This window comes from Acanthopagrus latus, chromosome 16 (genome assembly GCF_904848185.1).
Source record: "Acanthopagrus latus isolate v.2019 chromosome 16, fAcaLat1.1, whole genome shotgun sequence".
NCBI classification, from domain to species: domain Eukaryota; kingdom Metazoa; phylum Chordata; class Actinopteri; order Spariformes; family Sparidae; genus Acanthopagrus; species Acanthopagrus latus.
In genome coordinates, this window is record NC_051054.1 from 17,350,440 (window position 1) to 17,366,261 (window position 15,822).

At 40.8% G+C, this 15,822-nt stretch overlaps 1 protein-coding gene across 5 annotated transcripts in view; it reads left to right on the plus strand.

Annotated features, from left to right (window-relative positions):
* Positions 1-15,822, plus strand: part of ralgapa2 (Ral GTPase activating protein catalytic subunit alpha 2) — a 91,758-nt gene that overhangs the window by 24,222 nt on the left and 51,714 nt on the right. For 4 of the 5 annotated variants that reach the window (XR_005070320.1, XM_037072094.1, XM_037072098.1 and 1 more), the window contains exons 4-21: positions 470-527; positions 2,296-2,339; positions 2,483-2,663; positions 2,846-2,961; positions 3,523-3,661; positions 4,295-4,503; positions 5,002-5,259; positions 5,515-5,694; positions 6,028-6,162; positions 6,315-6,463; positions 6,610-6,721; positions 7,804-8,041; positions 9,471-9,650; positions 13,515-13,661; positions 14,108-14,230; positions 15,096-15,181; positions 15,282-15,372; positions 15,643-15,816. Coding sequence is in view for 4 of the 5 variants with exons in the window: in XM_037072094.1 (XP_036927989.1) it covers positions 470-527; positions 2,296-2,339; positions 2,483-2,663; positions 2,846-2,961; positions 3,523-3,661; positions 4,295-4,503; positions 5,002-5,259; positions 5,515-5,694; positions 6,028-6,162; positions 6,315-6,463; positions 6,610-6,721; positions 7,804-8,041; positions 9,471-9,650; positions 13,515-13,661; positions 14,108-14,230; positions 15,096-15,181; positions 15,282-15,372; positions 15,643-15,816 (2,620 nt within the window). In the remaining variant the exon portion in view is untranslated. The remainder of the gene's footprint in view (positions 1-469; positions 528-2,295; positions 2,340-2,482; positions 2,664-2,845; positions 2,962-3,522; positions 3,662-4,294; positions 4,504-5,001; positions 5,260-5,514; positions 5,695-6,027; positions 6,163-6,314; positions 6,464-6,609; positions 6,722-7,803; positions 8,042-9,470; positions 9,651-13,514; positions 13,662-14,107; positions 14,231-15,095; positions 15,182-15,281; positions 15,373-15,642; positions 15,817-15,822) is intronic. The other variant, XM_037072095.1, reaches the window with a different exon arrangement.

Below are 15,822 nucleotides of genomic sequence, written 5' to 3' on the forward strand. Positions count from 1 at the left end.
TCAGTCAATTAAAACATTTTTTCCCAGAACCCAAGGTGATGTCCTCAAATGTCCAGCTTTGTCTCACCAACAGTCCAAAACTTTACAATTAACTATCATATACGATAGTGAAATGTTTAAGATGCAAGTGAATATGTATCCTGCAGAGTGCAGCCTGGAGCTACTCAGTACTTTGGTATGCAACTACTGTGTTATTGTTACTGCTTAACATTGCCAGACTCTAAATTATATTTCTTATGGGTTCTGTTGTTTGTTGTTTAATGTTAAGAGGTATTTCATTTGTTGCCTAATCTTAACGTATAATTTATATATTTTGTTTTTGTTTCTAATAATGCTATGTCATTTTGATTTGTATTTCTTTGTTGTGTTCACAAGGACCCCCAGGAAGATTTGCAGCTACTTTGTGGAAGGTAATAGGGTTCCTAAAAAAGACTGAACCTAATCCAACCATTTTTCTATTTTTCATCAGAAAATTCTACAACATCTCCCTGAGAAAATCTACAACCGATGGCAGTTTCACAGTATAGGTATGTATTGCAAATCTATTCAACTTATGAAATGCTTTTTGAATGTTGTCTGTTCATTACACCTGATAGGTAGGGTTATTATATACTGCATCTTCTTTATGCGTCTGAAACCTGTAAGATAGAAAAAATCACCACAGCCATGCCTAAGCCCTCCATAATGAAGAGAAAATAATTAGTCTTAGAAGGGGATGTAAATGGAAAAATGCAAATGAGCACTTCATCTGAAATGCAAATAAGTAATTGAATTATGCTGGCATGATTTCAGTCCCACACACACACAAAAAAGGAAATCCTTGCAAGAAGCGATAACCTCAATTATAACTGTTGTTTGTCAGCCGTTGGCAGCAACAGTGGAGGTTTAGATCACTGTTGTAGATTGGTCTTCCCCTCAGGCTTGTAATTCCAAATATCGAGACTCATCAGGGGTTGGGTGCTCCACACAAATTCACCTGTTTGTCGGTCATTGGAGGAAATCCTCAAAGGTTTAAGTCTGTTCTCTGACCTTCTCCTGAGCTTGCATAGAATTTTCTTCAGTGCTCATCAGTTGTGTCACTGGTCAAGATGGTGTGCTGTGACCATGTGCTTCTGCTTGAAGAACATGTGGTGTTGGCTCGATAGCTCGAGTTTTAACTGAATTTTTAAGATAACTTTTTTCTTTGATATTTTTAGATTAATTCAATCTCTAGTTTAATTGGTAAAATGAATTTAATGCACTGGAGTACTTACGGTGGGTAGGTAGGGTACATCAGGAGTGACATCATTAATTTGTAGTGGTTTTTATCCTTGTAGCTCCAAGCGCTGTGATTTGACATAGATCATTATTGTTCCCTGCCTGCTTACTTCTAATTCATCCTGTCCTCAGCCCAAAAACTGTGAAAGAATTTCTTGAGACCATTATGTGTTAAACATAGAAATATTATGATCTAACCTGGTAAACGGGAATAACAAAAGAACCACTCGAGGAAACTTATAGAGTAACTCAGCCAGTTCTTCATGGCTGCCACTGAATGATATCTCTGGGTTGTGTCGCTCAGTTAATGATTTTCTTGGTCAAGATTTGGGGTGTTTTCACACTTGTGTTGTGTCAGACTGGTTAATTTTCCCCCTCTGTGAGATTTGTCTGGGCAAAATCACATCCAGGTGCACACAAAAACAACCGCATTGAGACCCTAGAAAGGAGGTCGTCTTGGTCAAACCAAGGAGAAAATGCACCAAGTTTACAATCCCGTCAACTGGTTGGACCAGATCAAGTTATATGTTTGAAAACGGCCTTAAACACACCTCTGAAGTAATTTTTGCTCCCACGAAATCCCAATTTTAATCATAATCCTTAATTTAAAATCAAAAGAACTACCTAAAATTTCTTCACAGCCCACATGAAAACAGTGCTGTCTGCAGGCTGCCAAGAGTATGTCCTAACACACACACACACACACACACAACACGCACACAGACCTCTCCCGCCCAAGGTATTTAGCAATCAGAGCAATGTCTCATTTGATTACAGCGGAACCAGATTGCCTTCATGAATGCATGTCGCTGCCAACTGATGTTAATTTTCATCAGGAAAATGTGAAGCCTCGCCACTCTCCCCACTAGTTTGTCAGAACCGCCTATCAAGGTCAATTTGCCTCAGTGGAGATGACAAGCAGGTCCCTCCCTGTCAGCTTTGTGCCGTCTGTTGTGTCTGTGCTTGTGTTGTAAAGACCTCTTTTGACTGTTTGGACTGCAAAAATCTTTGACAATTGGGTTTTTCACCTTTTTCCAGGTTCTATTCTGAAAAAGCTTCTACACACTGGAAATTCTTTCAAGGTATTGTATGAATATAAAAAAATCTTCAAAATGTGACTGCGTAGTAGGACACATTTACCTTCAGTGAAGGATTTCTTATGTCTGGATTCTAGATTATTTAAATCTGTGTATCCATTAACATGTCTCCTCTTCCTCCTGTGTAGATCCGCTGTGAGGGGATCCGTCTCTTCCTGCTGTGGCTGCAGGCCCTGAGGGACAATTGTGCTGAGGAGCAGTTCCTTATCTTTGCCTGTCTGGTGCCAGGATTCCCTGCTGTGCCCTCCACTAGAGGGCCCTGCACCCTCGACACCATCATTTACAACCCCTTCTCCAACCCCCCTGATGGTGAATATGGATCCTCATACTTGTGTTAATTGATAAACACAAAGCTTACAAAGTCTGTGAAATAATGAGGAAAGCTATTGAGGTCATCTGAAACATATTCAACTGATGTTGGATTGTGTAGGGGTTTTTTTGATAACTCCTGCACTTGATTTAAACACCTCTATATCTATCAATCTGTGCAGCCAAGGTGGTGCCTGAAGAGATTACCCCACTGGTCCCAGCTGTGGTAGGAGAAAAGGTAGCAGATGACCAGACATGCTACATCCTCGAAACCCTGCTCAAGTACATGGTCATCCAGGTAATACCAAAATATGCTAGTAAGACTATTTGCCAGATTATGCAGTGGCTTCAGTGTGCTTATCATTATCATTATGATTGATATTTTCATATCAACTTAATATCAACTTTGAACTCAGTCCCTTGTAGATACTGGGTGACTGCAGTAGCACAGGTTATATTACTACGCAGGGTTGCTTGTAAGATAGAGGGAGACATTTTTGTGGGTCAGTGGTTATGTTAGGTATAGTCTTCTGCCATTTTTGTTTTTGTTTAAACTGCTTTTAAAGTCTTTATTCTCCTTTTAAGTGTATTTTGTTAACAGTGCATTTTATGTAATCCGTTCCTTGTACAACAGTGCAATATACAACTAAATACAATATTGATTGTTAAGTGTGTAAAGTTGGACTCTGTTAATCTTCCGTGTATCTAACCCAAACCATTTTCCCACTATAGACGTCTTGTTAGACCAACCTTCAAACGATTGTGTTGAAAACAATATAGTCTCACTGTCTGAGTGATGCTGGAACCGTCTCTGCTGCCTGTCACCTGACCTTGTCTGCCTTTGTGCTCCATCTGCCAGGCATCCAGTTTAGAATGGAAGAACAAAGAGAACCAGGATACAGGCTTCAGGTTTCTCTTCAGTCTTTTCAAGAAGTACTACCTTCCACATCTATTCCCCTCCTTCACCAAGCTTACAAATCTCTACAAGCCTTTATTAGGTAAGCTGATTTATGGTATATATAATATTTGCCTTCGTCCTTTGTATTCTGTTACTGCACATACTGTATGTGTTACTGTTCATTTGTAGAAGTACCCTTTACCCTTTTGATACTAGATCACTGCATGCAGAAACACGTCTTAACCATTGTTTTAGACACAGTGTTTTACAATATTCACTCAAACACACAGCCTACACAGAAAGGGCCTGGTGCAAAATAAATGAGTGAGTTGTCTTTGCTAAAGGGGAGACAGCAAAGTTAGTAAGCTTTATATTCTATAATAGGAGCTTGAGAAGTAAGATGTTAAACCTTAAGTTCCTTTGCAAACCCTACAATGTCATCCCTCCACTCAGTAAATCATGTGCTGAGTCATTAACCATTTAAGGTAAACTACACAAACAAATGTTGTTAACAAGAGAGAATGATGTGTGCTGTTGTGATATGGGACTCCAAAACAACAATTGTTCCAAACCCTATGTTTGAGTGTTCAACACTCATGAAAACTCTAAACAAGTTAACAGCAAGACACCGGAAGCTGATTTTTAATCTCTTTGTCTTTTGCTCTTTTCTTTTTCTCCTTTTTTCCCCCTCCTCTTTCACCTTCCTTAACTGTTCATCCCACTGGTCAATTAGACCTACCCCACCACAGACCAAAACCCCTGTATGTGCCAGTGACACGGAACAATGAGAGCACCTTCTGCACCAGGGACCAGTACCTGGCACCCCGTGTGGCCTTCATCACCTGGCTGGTCACCTTCTTCCTGGAGAAGAAGTATGTCAGCAGTGCTGCCGTGGCGCAGAGCGCCAAGAACGGCACTGAGGTCATTCCCAAACTCATCCAGGTGAGCATGCCGGTACCATTTATGTTGAATTTTCACACTATTGTGAAAGTATTTTTGCAGCAAAACCCCTGAGCCCATGCATCTGTGGAAAGACACAAAGAGAAAATATTCAAACCGATTCATAATTAATCAGTCCTTTGAAATACTGCAGTATACATGTCAATTGGCAGCGCAAAACTTGGAAATCAAATAACTACATTTAAACATCACTGGCTGTGAAGTCGTGAAAAATCAGGACCAACAAGACTCCGTCATAGTTAGATATGTATCATTTATCATTATATATAAGTGTTTAAAATGATACATTGAGGTTTATATGCATTGCAGTAGATTTCTGGTTTGAACAAAGTTATAGAAATCAGGGAGAAAATAATATTGTGATTACATGGAGGTGATGTTCATTATTCGTCATAACCAATACAGTATCACTTTCTCCTTAAAACTGACCATGAGAGATGCTAGACGACCAAGTAATTTCTGTGTGTCTGTGGTACCCAGACTGTCACTGCAGGCAGTAGCAGCCAGGAGAAGGAGAAGGAGAAGGAGAAGGATAAGACATCAGATGGTGATACGAACGGGCCAGGAGGGGAGCCTGAGAAGAGCCACTCCAACAGCAGCACACTGTCAGATCGACGGCCCAGTGATTCCAGTTTGTGTAGCATTGAGGAGGAGCACCGCTATGTTTATGACATGGTGCACGCCATCCTGCTGTCCACCAGGGACAATGTGAATTTTGTCAACGAGGTCTTCCACCAGGTATAGTCGGGTCACCAAGAATCATTTCTTTATTTGACATTGTTCAGATAAATTTGCAAGGATTGTACAGATTTCAGTTTTGGTCATGTGTAGAAAACAGGCCGGATGGTGACACTGTGATAACATGTACTCTGCTGCCCTCTCCTGGACATTTTTCAACATAACATGAAGGCCTTTCCTACTACCAGACTACCTTTAAAACCACTCATAATACTGTAACAGTCCAAATTAAAATTCCATGTTCTCCCACCTAAGGCCTTCCTGCTGCCATCCTGCGAGGCATCGGCAACCAGAAAGGTGATCAAAGTGTACAGGAAGTGGATTCTGCAGGAGAAGCCTGGCTTCATGACAGAGCCAGACACAGCTACCCAGGGAGATGAAGTGGATGACTCTGAGCAGACACTCACCACAGAGACTAACAGCATGCACGCACAGGTGAAATCTCTTACACACACACAGCCAATTAAAAGAAGAACAAAGATCAGCAGCATATTTTAGGCCCTCATAATTAATCTAGCGCAATTTAAGTTTTGCTTTTGAAACTGAAAAATATTTTAAATGGATTTGTTAAACGTTTTGAGATTTTGATTTGGAAAAAATAATGTGACATTAGATTCACCTATCATCACGTTGTAAGATGAAAAGCATACAGAATGCTTACACTTAAAAGAGCATAGATAAACAGGCATGTATTTTATATATAGTCTGAGTATAGTATATGTTATTGGTATACTGACCAATCAAATGTCTTGCCTTATCTTCTACCAGACGTCACAGAGTCATGGCCACAGACGGACGTCCAGCTGGGGGAGGACTTACTCATTCAGCAGTGCCATCAATCGGGGCTTTCTCACTGAAGAGCAGAACAGGGATGTAAAGGCTGGTATCCAGTCCACACTACAGGTATGTGTCTATGATTTATCCTGAGATCACAGCATTTTGTGCTTTGATTCAGCAGTACTCATGGTATGACCTTTGTCTATCATTACTGTTTTCTTATTTCGTCTTTTTGTTTTGCTGTTTTTTTCATCTTGGCTCCATTTTCGTGTGTGTAGGTGTTCCTGACTAACTCCTCCAATGTGTTCCTGTTGGAGCCGTGCCAGGATGTACCTAAACTCCTAGATAACCAGGTTGAGGTGTGCAAGGGTGTTCTCAGCATTTACAGGCACATGATCATGGAGCACACGATGAATACGCAGACATGGTCAGTGAGTTCATCAGATACATGTGCAAGATTTTTTCAGTCATTCTTTCATAGCTCTTCCATGTCATCTGATTTTATCAGGATTCTTCATCCTTTTAAACCTTGTCTTTGGTTGACACTTGTTATTTGCTGTCTGTGTTATATAGGGAGCAGATGCTGCAGGTACTGCTGAGGATCACGGAGGCAGTGATGAAGAGACCACAGGAAAACCAAAGAAAAGACAGCTTTGCTGAAAGTTTAGCATCTATACTTTTTAGGGTAGGTCTTCAGGTACTTAGTTTTAAGGCAGGAACACACTGGCCCCTAACGTTGGATGTCTTAAACATTTGGGGAGACTAGGACGAGTTCAGAAACTCATCTGTTTGGTGTGTTAAGTGTGTTGGAAGTTACAAAGTCTGAGAATGTTGGTGGTTGGAGGATTGTACGACATCAGATACTCTGACTGGTTGTCTGCTAGCTTTTCAATGACCATTCTGATTGGCGGCGTGCTAGAGAATCAGCGCGGTGTGTGGGAGGGGTGGAAGTGAAGATGGTAAACAACCACTTTTTCCCTCCTGCAACATCTTCGTATAATAACGTGACCATCAGCTCAGCCATAATGATTACTTTCAAGTAATGCCAAGTATTCTATTCCACAAACATCTTCTCAGGTCAAACAAATACTGAGCCAATACTGTGCGCGCTTCGTTTTTCTCTGATAATCTATGGTCTGCACTCCATTCCGTCATTTCCTGTTTTTATGTTTTTGGTTACTGGCACGAGACTGGGGCCACCCGATTTTAAGGAGATTTATTGCATCTCGCGCAGAATGTACACCCTACTGTGTAGTTGGCAGTAGTCAAGGTGGTATGTTTCAATGCAACTTTTCTGCCATACAGGTCAGACAAGAGGCAGCAGAGTAGTCGGATAAAGGCAGTTGGCCATTGGTTTGAGTCTGGGCAGTGTGAGGGCCCCTTAACATTAACTGATATACAAGGTATTTAATTTATATGGGAAAGTGATGAGGGAGTGAGTGTGAATATGCCATCATATCTACTCTCCGTGCTCTTCAGCTATAGTACGCTATAATTGCAGAAAATTCATGTGTATGATTATATGTCCTTCATGAGTAACAACTACAATTTGTTGGTTGTGTGTGGGTGTGTGTGTGTGCGGGTGTGCCTGTATGTGTGTCTTGAATGTATTGTTGGTTGTTGACAAAAAGGCAAATGAATACTATACCAAATTCTATGTGTCTGTGTGAGAACTCTGCTGTCACATCTGATCAGGTGCTGGAATTCCTAGCCACAACTGTGTCTGTCATTGCTATTTCATCCTTGCCCGTCTCATCTTGCATTCAGACCATCATCGTGGCATGGGTGCGAGCCAACCTGTGTGTATTTATCTCCCGGGAGCTATGGGACGAGCTGCTGGCAGTGCTGTCCTCTCTTACCTGCTGGGAGGAGCTGGTGACAGAGTGGGCCAGCATCATGGACTCGCTAACGGCTGTGCTGGCACGCTCTGTCTATGGCCTGGACATGTCCAACCTGCCTCTGGACAAACTCAGCGAACAGAAGGAGAAGAAGCAGAGAGGACGTGGTGAGAGTGAAAACAAGGGAGGGGAAGAAATTTGGATTAGATGGATTTTATTCTGGATTTGGTAACTGTTCAGGTCAGTGTATTATACATATGCGCTGGAGATAGCCATGGTAGCATTTGGTATTCTGTATTGTCTGTCTGTCCCATACTTGTGAACACAATCTCTCAAGAACACTTTGAGGGAATTTCTTCACATTTGGTGCAAACATCAATTTGAACCACTTGGATCCACTAGACAGTTTAGATTTTGGTTTTCAGAGGTTGTGGTCTCTGTGACCTCACAAAACACTTTTTTGACTATTGCCTGACAATGTATATGATGATAATTATGACAACATTTTACACAAATAGAAGAGAACAATGGATATGCACTTTTTCAGGGTTGATACCGATATTAAGAAGGAAGAAATTCCATTATTAATGTATTGGTTATAAAAAACTATTTTTTCACCGTGATCCCTTAAACACTTGTGACAAGATATATAATGTAGGCAGGATAATTTTCAGATCAACACATTTTTATTTTTCTTAAATGACAGCAGTGCATTGAAACAGGTAAACAGGAAATTTGGTTATGAATATAAACCTTCCCAAACAGCGTCTTTTTCTGCATTGTGTTTTTTAAACCCAAAGTTGTTTCTATATCAGATGATGATGATTTAATAATCAGTTACTTGATTCATTCTGTGAATCTTTTGAGGAACAAAGCAGTGAATTTTCTTTTTCCAGCTTTTCAAATGGGAATTTTTGTCTTCATTGTAAATTGAATGCCCTTTGGGTCTTTTACTGCTTGCTAAACATTACAGCAGTGACAAATATATACTGGCCTTCCATCCATCAGTGTGCCCCGCTGCCTTCCTGCAAAAGACAAAAATGTTCACATTTTACATATGTGAGCTTTAATTTTGCACTTGACCACATGCTTAAGCTAGTTCAGATATTACCCATGCTGCACATGCACTTGAAGAGAAATGGGCAACCAGACAGTGATTTTAAAAGCCACTAAAACAGGCATGTCCAAACTGTTCCATAAAGGGCCGATGTGGCTGCAGGTTTTCTTTTCATCTAAGCAGCAGCACACTAGACCTGACTCATTTAATCAACTGATCTCAGTCTTCAGAAAGTTGATTGGTCAAACTGTGTGCTCTTGACTGGGTGGAACATAAAGCTGCAGCCACATGGCCCTTTGTGGAATAGTTTGGACATGCCTGCACTAAAAGCAGTGTGTGGATGTGTGTGTTATATTCATATGACCTTTTTGATACTAAAACATCATAACCATAATCATCCTTTAAGGCACACTGTATTGCTTAAAGCCACAGTGAAGTATCTTGTTTGTCAGGTGAGATCCAAATATTTAGTTGCTTGATTATAATAATAATTTGTACACTGACACCTAAATAATCATCAGGTGTTCTCTGCATGTCAGGAGTGATCCAGGACTCCCAGAAGGCGGCAGCAGTGGCACGTTCCTTCTCACTGAGCTGGAGGAACCAAGGGGAGCAGGGTGGGCCAGGGGTTCAGGAGCCCATGAGGATACGCTCTGCCACTACATCAGGAGCTCCTGGTGTAGAGAAAGCCCGTAACAACGTCCGACAGAAGGCTTCCGGTAAGTACCTGTAATATCAGTGATAACAGTCACTATACCATCAAAGACCATAAATAAAATACAAAGGGACAGCTTTTATGAGAGCCTCCGCCTGTGTGTACTTGTCTGTAGTCATGCTGTGTTAATCTTCTTGCTTTGTGTGGGCCAACAACACAGCACTGATAAGCTTGTGGAGCAAAGCTTCAGCTCACAGGGTCTATCGGACATATTGACTGCCTGTGTAAGCCTTCAGACAGGTCCGTGTGTATGCCAGCCCAGGTGTCGTTGAAAGGCCCAATGCAAAAGACAAAGAGGCCAGCAGATGGCCCCCATTGTTCCCGTCATATGTCATCGGCCAATGTCAACATGTTTCTATGTCATTTCGATTGCAGGCATACAGCGCAATCCCCCCAACGGCATGTCAAAGGCCAGCTTTGGACACTCGTTGTCATTAGCTCAATTCAGTCGCTGCAAACAGCCCTTATCGGATGGGAATGTGGCAGGCTAATTATAAGTTGAGCTGGAAGGCAGTAGAGTTAGTAACTAGCTGCAATGCCTGTCTTGCTCGACTTAATTTAGTCTAGACAGAATCTTAATGTAGAGAATAAAAGACAGAGACAATCCCTTTTTCTTCCCTGGCCTTCCACCCCTCTAATTACTACCAACGGACTAAAATGACGAGCTTGTTGAGCTAGGAGCAGATGTATCTGTGCTTGAAGGATGAAGTCTTAGAGGAGGTGTGTGTTTGTGTTTGTGTGTGTGCGCGCGCGCGTGTGTGTGTGTGTGTGTGTGTGTGTGTGTGTGTGTGTGTGTGCTGAGACATCTATTTTGTGTCTTGTGTGCATGTTAATGCACCTATTCTGTTAGTCTATTTGTTTGTAGCTGCATGCAAGCAAAGATGGACATTAAACACTACCGCTTCAAATTCCCTTCCCTTTCTTTGGCCTAATTGGATTTCTCCCACATTGATCTTCAAAGGGCCGACAGCCCTCCTCCCTACTCCTCAAGAGAAGACCCACACACATCAATTGCACGGCAGTTTTTGATAGTTTCATTAAGAGTGTAATTAATGCTCATTAATATGCATAAATGGGAAGCAGTGGTGAGCTGTAGCAGAGACGATGTATCTCTCTCTCACTGAAAGGCATAATTAAAGTGTGCTGAAAGCAGAGAATAGAACTCTCCTCTTTCATTGCTCTCTTTGAGATTAAGCCTGAAGTGCTATCCACACACAATGGCAATGCCTCATTTTGACAACTGTCAAAACTTGGCTGCACTTGCACATGCAAATACAAACTAATATTGTTTTTGAGATCTTGTCTTGATAATGGGGTAAAACTGGATATTTCATTATGGTACTCATTAAGCTTCTCCAACTACAGAGACTCAGTTGAACCAGCTCTCACTCTATCATTGCTGGGATGGTTATCAGTTATACCTTTACTAATTGGTGTCAGAATTATAATACCATAAGATTATATCCTTTAGACAGAAATAAGATGCAGTGTTGTAGGTTTGGCCTGTACACAGTTAATTCTTTTACTGTGTTTAGTAGCAACATTCAAATAAAGCATCAAAAGGCAAAGTCACCCCATTCCCCTTTGTCCTGAATAAATAACAATTAAATTCACAACTTTAAGAAACATTTCTAATACACAGCACATAGCTTAGCATAGTCCAGTGTTTATGGTTAATTCATTTTTGAAAATACATTTAAGACCAGATTTGGCAGAACAGTGTGCTAACATGTGTTTAGTTTAAGGGCTATATCATATATGTCATCTTTTAATTTTATCACTATCATCTCTACCAATATGGTCATCGAATGTACAAAACAGATATACAGTATCTCTGTCATTTTTTGGCATATATGTCGGACAATAAGCAACAAGGATTTGCACTTTTGGTGTCACAATCTCGATTGTAATTCGGATACCAATCAAAATGACGCCCTCTAAATCGAAGGTGGAATCGAGGATTTAGCCATGGGCATAGTGTCACATCTGGCAGGCGTTCCAAGAGGGGAAAAAACACAGCATATCATAGCACAGCGAATGAGTTTACTTTGGATCAGGCGTTGGAGCAAAGACGCAGGTTTTCCCATTCTTTTTAATGAGGGTAGTTTATTGCTACAACAGTGTGTGCCGAAAAGTTGGGTTAACTTTTGGGGAAACACAGCCAGACATCACATTGCGCTGACCAATCATATAAGCTGGTGATCAGTCTACGACTGAAGCCACAGTGGAGTGTAAAGTAACGTGTCACATGTCAGTTTAAAACACATCTGTGGATGCCGACAATCCCTTTAAGACCGCCATGTTTTAACCTGCTGTGGGAGACATGACCAGAGATCATAAGCAGAGTAGAAGTCCGTAATGACTTTACTGTTGTTTAATGTTTAATCTGTCGATGAGGACAGAAACAGTCACTGGTAGGTCAGCATGCTAGTAGCACAACAACATTACGACTTTGCGTTTCGGAAAACTGATCAGCAGGGGTTCCCAACACATCACACACAAGGACCATAAAGTGACACTCCAACACCTCCACACCCGCCTGCACATTTTATATCTCCACTGTCCACTGCTTGCTATGCGCGTGTAGCATGCGCGTCCACAGGCAACACGTCAAATATAGTAGGACATCTCTCAGGCATCACACATAAGTAAACTTAACTGAGAAAACGACACATGTGTATATATTTGATGTGTTGTGAACTTGAGTGACCCTTGCTGTGAAGAGTGCACACTGCAGTTACAAAAAAGAGGTACTCTCTATGACTTTTCTTCTGTTATTTATAGTTTCCAGTTGATCGGTGAAACAAGTTATTGTTACATTTATATTGTTTATAAATTGTATGAATTTAAGGATAAGGCCCTAGTGTGGTATATTGCAAACCTAAACGTGGTGCTGACTTGTATTAATTATAAGATTCCTATGTAAAGTAAACTTTGTTTCAAAAGGTACTTTATGAATAAAGTTAATTATTATTTTCAACCTCTCAAATAACAATACTCTCATTCAGTATCAGTCAGGCTCTAGTCTGAGCAAATGTCAGTGTGATGCTGCATCTTACACAATAGTCAGTATTAGGGGTCTAGTAAATCTGAAGTTCAAAGCTGCAGTACAAACATCCACAGTCCCAACCCATCCATCCACCCACCAACCTGCTGCCATCACTGCATTACCGTCAGTCCACTCCCCAGAATGACAAAACCTGTGTAAAATTGCATTATATCCTCAACCCGTCCTGTTTCAAATCTTGCTATGAGCTTGCAGAAAATTGCTGCCTGCTTCTGTTGACTGACTGCACTCTACATGGTGCATTTAGTGGCTGCTGGCAATGCATGCAACAATCTTGTTTCAGTGACTTAAAAAATGAATTTGGTTAAGGACCGGAAATTATATAGATATTATATTGTTATCATATTTTGAGACTATATGTTTAGGTTTTCAATGTTGCCATATGGTTATATGCTGCAAGTGTTGTTTTTTTTCCTGTTTTTAAAGACTGCATCACAGTAAACTTGCCAGACTGTTGTTTCAATACTTACCTTCACCCATTGAGTCATTATATTCACATTACTCATGATTATTTATCAAAAATGTCAATGTAGCCTAAAAAATGCTGTATTATTTTGAGGCCATATCGCCCAGCCCTCATTTTGTTTAATAATGTATTTTCTTCCGGTAAGAATTTGATTTACAGTTCTTTAATCAGAGCCTCGGCTGTCTTTTTTTTCTGAAATTATTTTCTCAAATTCAGGTCAAATTCTGGCCTGCTCTTCTTTATTGTACCTGCTGTTAATACTGTCTTTTTCCCTCTACCTCTATTCTGTTTCTACCCTCTTTCTTCGTTCTCCTCTTCTTTTTCCCTGATGGAAGCTAAGCGAAGCCAGTCCATCAGCAACTGTGTTCATCTATACGAGGCTTTGCCCACTACTAAAAGCGTTCCTATGCTGCTCCACACTGTGAGCTCTTTCTTGCCTGGTATCTCTTCTGGTAACTCTGCTTGCTCTCACAGACTCTCAGGTAAAGTGTGTTCTGAGAGCTGCATGTGTTTGTGTGTTTGTGACCTCTGCCCTGTCTTTCCATTCATCAGTCACTATCTGTCATACACTACCGGTTTCTGTGTCTGATGTGACAGTATTTGGATCAGAGAGGTTTATGATTTAACAAGAATTTGTCTTGGGCTGGCTATTGAAAAAACACATATGGCAGCCTGACAATGTGTAGAAATAGAGTCTACAGCAAGAGTATGACTGTGTCACCACTGCATGTGTGCATGTCCTAATTTCTCACCGATGATGTCATTAATGTATTCAAACTTCATCTATACTGTGTCTTCTAATGCCTTAAAAAAAACAAATTACTGTCTTGGTGTGTTGACTTTAAAAGTTTGTGTGACAGTTTTTGTTTGGTGTGGTACTGTAGCTCTGCCTAACTATGTTATTTCTTTTCTTTTTCTTGCCTGTCAGACGTGGAGGAGTGTCAGCTGTCAGAATGTGGGGGGGAGGAGGAGCTGGGAGGAGGGGAGAGCCCTCTGCCACGTAGCAGCAGCACCTCAGACATCACCCAACAGCTGTCTGAAACTTTACCAGGTACAGCGTATACAAATGCAAACTGGATTTATCTACCCCACAATTCTCTAGGTAAATAACATCCCCCACAATGACTTGTATTAAGAAAAGGTACATGGAAGCCATTGGATACCTCGATAAAAACGGACAAACAAATTTGCCAGTTAAGGTTAGGCCTTTGCCTTTGTTAACATTGGGTTAGATGTTATAGGTGTGTAGAAGATAGTTAGACGTGGTGGAATAGTATTAGGCCATGGTCTACAATTTGAGGCAATCCTTGATGGATACCTACCAGTACTTTGACGTGTGAAAGCAGACTTGTTTTTATACATAATGTTAAAGATCTGAGATTTTATTCAAGGTTTAAGTTCATCATCTATAAAGAGGATATGAGAATATCAGGCAACCAGGGTTATTATTATTTTATTTATCTGTTGTATTGCAAACCCAGCAGAAATAAAACAGAATGTGATAATTTGCTAATCATGGCCATATGCCCCTTTTAAAACAGTACTATAGAAGACTATATTTAATACTGAAGAAAGCTCCAAGGCACTCTTTAATCTATTAACATACCTTTGTTTTCAAGGCATGGTCATGTTAGACCAAATAAACAAAAATTAGTATAGAAACCTATCCAAAAGGCACCTCTTTGAGCACCTGAATTTCTGTCCAGGAAGTGCTTCTATCCTTACATTTATTCATCGAGTTTAGTAAATATATTGTCGTTAATCACAGGGAAATTAAAAGAGTTGTAAAGAGCCAGATTTGGCTTTAAAGTCCTCATCATATTAAAAGTGTTGTCCGTCTAATATGATTCAAGGACATTAAGGTAATGGTAGAACGATCCCTCTGCCTTTTTCTAATATCCCCTGTTGCTCTTCAGCCCAGAAGAGAGAGTACTCCCCTACCTCCTGTGGCTCTGATAGCAGGACATCTGAGGGGAGGAGAGGGAGCAGTGAGCCACCAGTGGTAAGAAGAATCAACTTGTGCTGTAATATTATGTGAAAGTAAAGAGTAAGATTTGCCCCTTAAAGTGTCTCTCATTTAATGTTTGTTTCTGTATTCCTAGATCCTCATCCGGCGGAGCAGCAGTCCATCTGAGACAGAGTGCAACACTGAGGGACATACGAACTACACAAGACCCAAGCTCAGAGAGAAAAGTTAGCGATAACATCATCGATTCTTTTTTGTAAATGATAATCAATGGAATATCCATGTAGCTCTGTTTTCATTGTGTTGCACGTGAAGAATCTCAGTTTTTAAAATTTTGGAAATTCATCAGATAAATCAAACACTAAAGCATCAAGTGATGCCTGCTCTTTTTATGGATTGAAAGTAAATAGTCATGTGCCCATACACAGCCATCTCCTCTTTGAATCTTCTCACACTATTTATGTCCTTTACCTACTTCATTTACTCGCCCTGCCTAGGTGAAAGTATAAGCAGTGAGACGTCCAATGGCTGCCTCAATGAAGCTGAGGTTACCTGGCAGGCCTTTGATGAGGAGGCTGACACTCAGTCCACACAGTCAGCCCACATGGATGTGACAGCTGACCCCCAGAGCCAGGGGAGTCTTCTGCTCAGTCACAATGAGGCTCTAGCAGGTATTG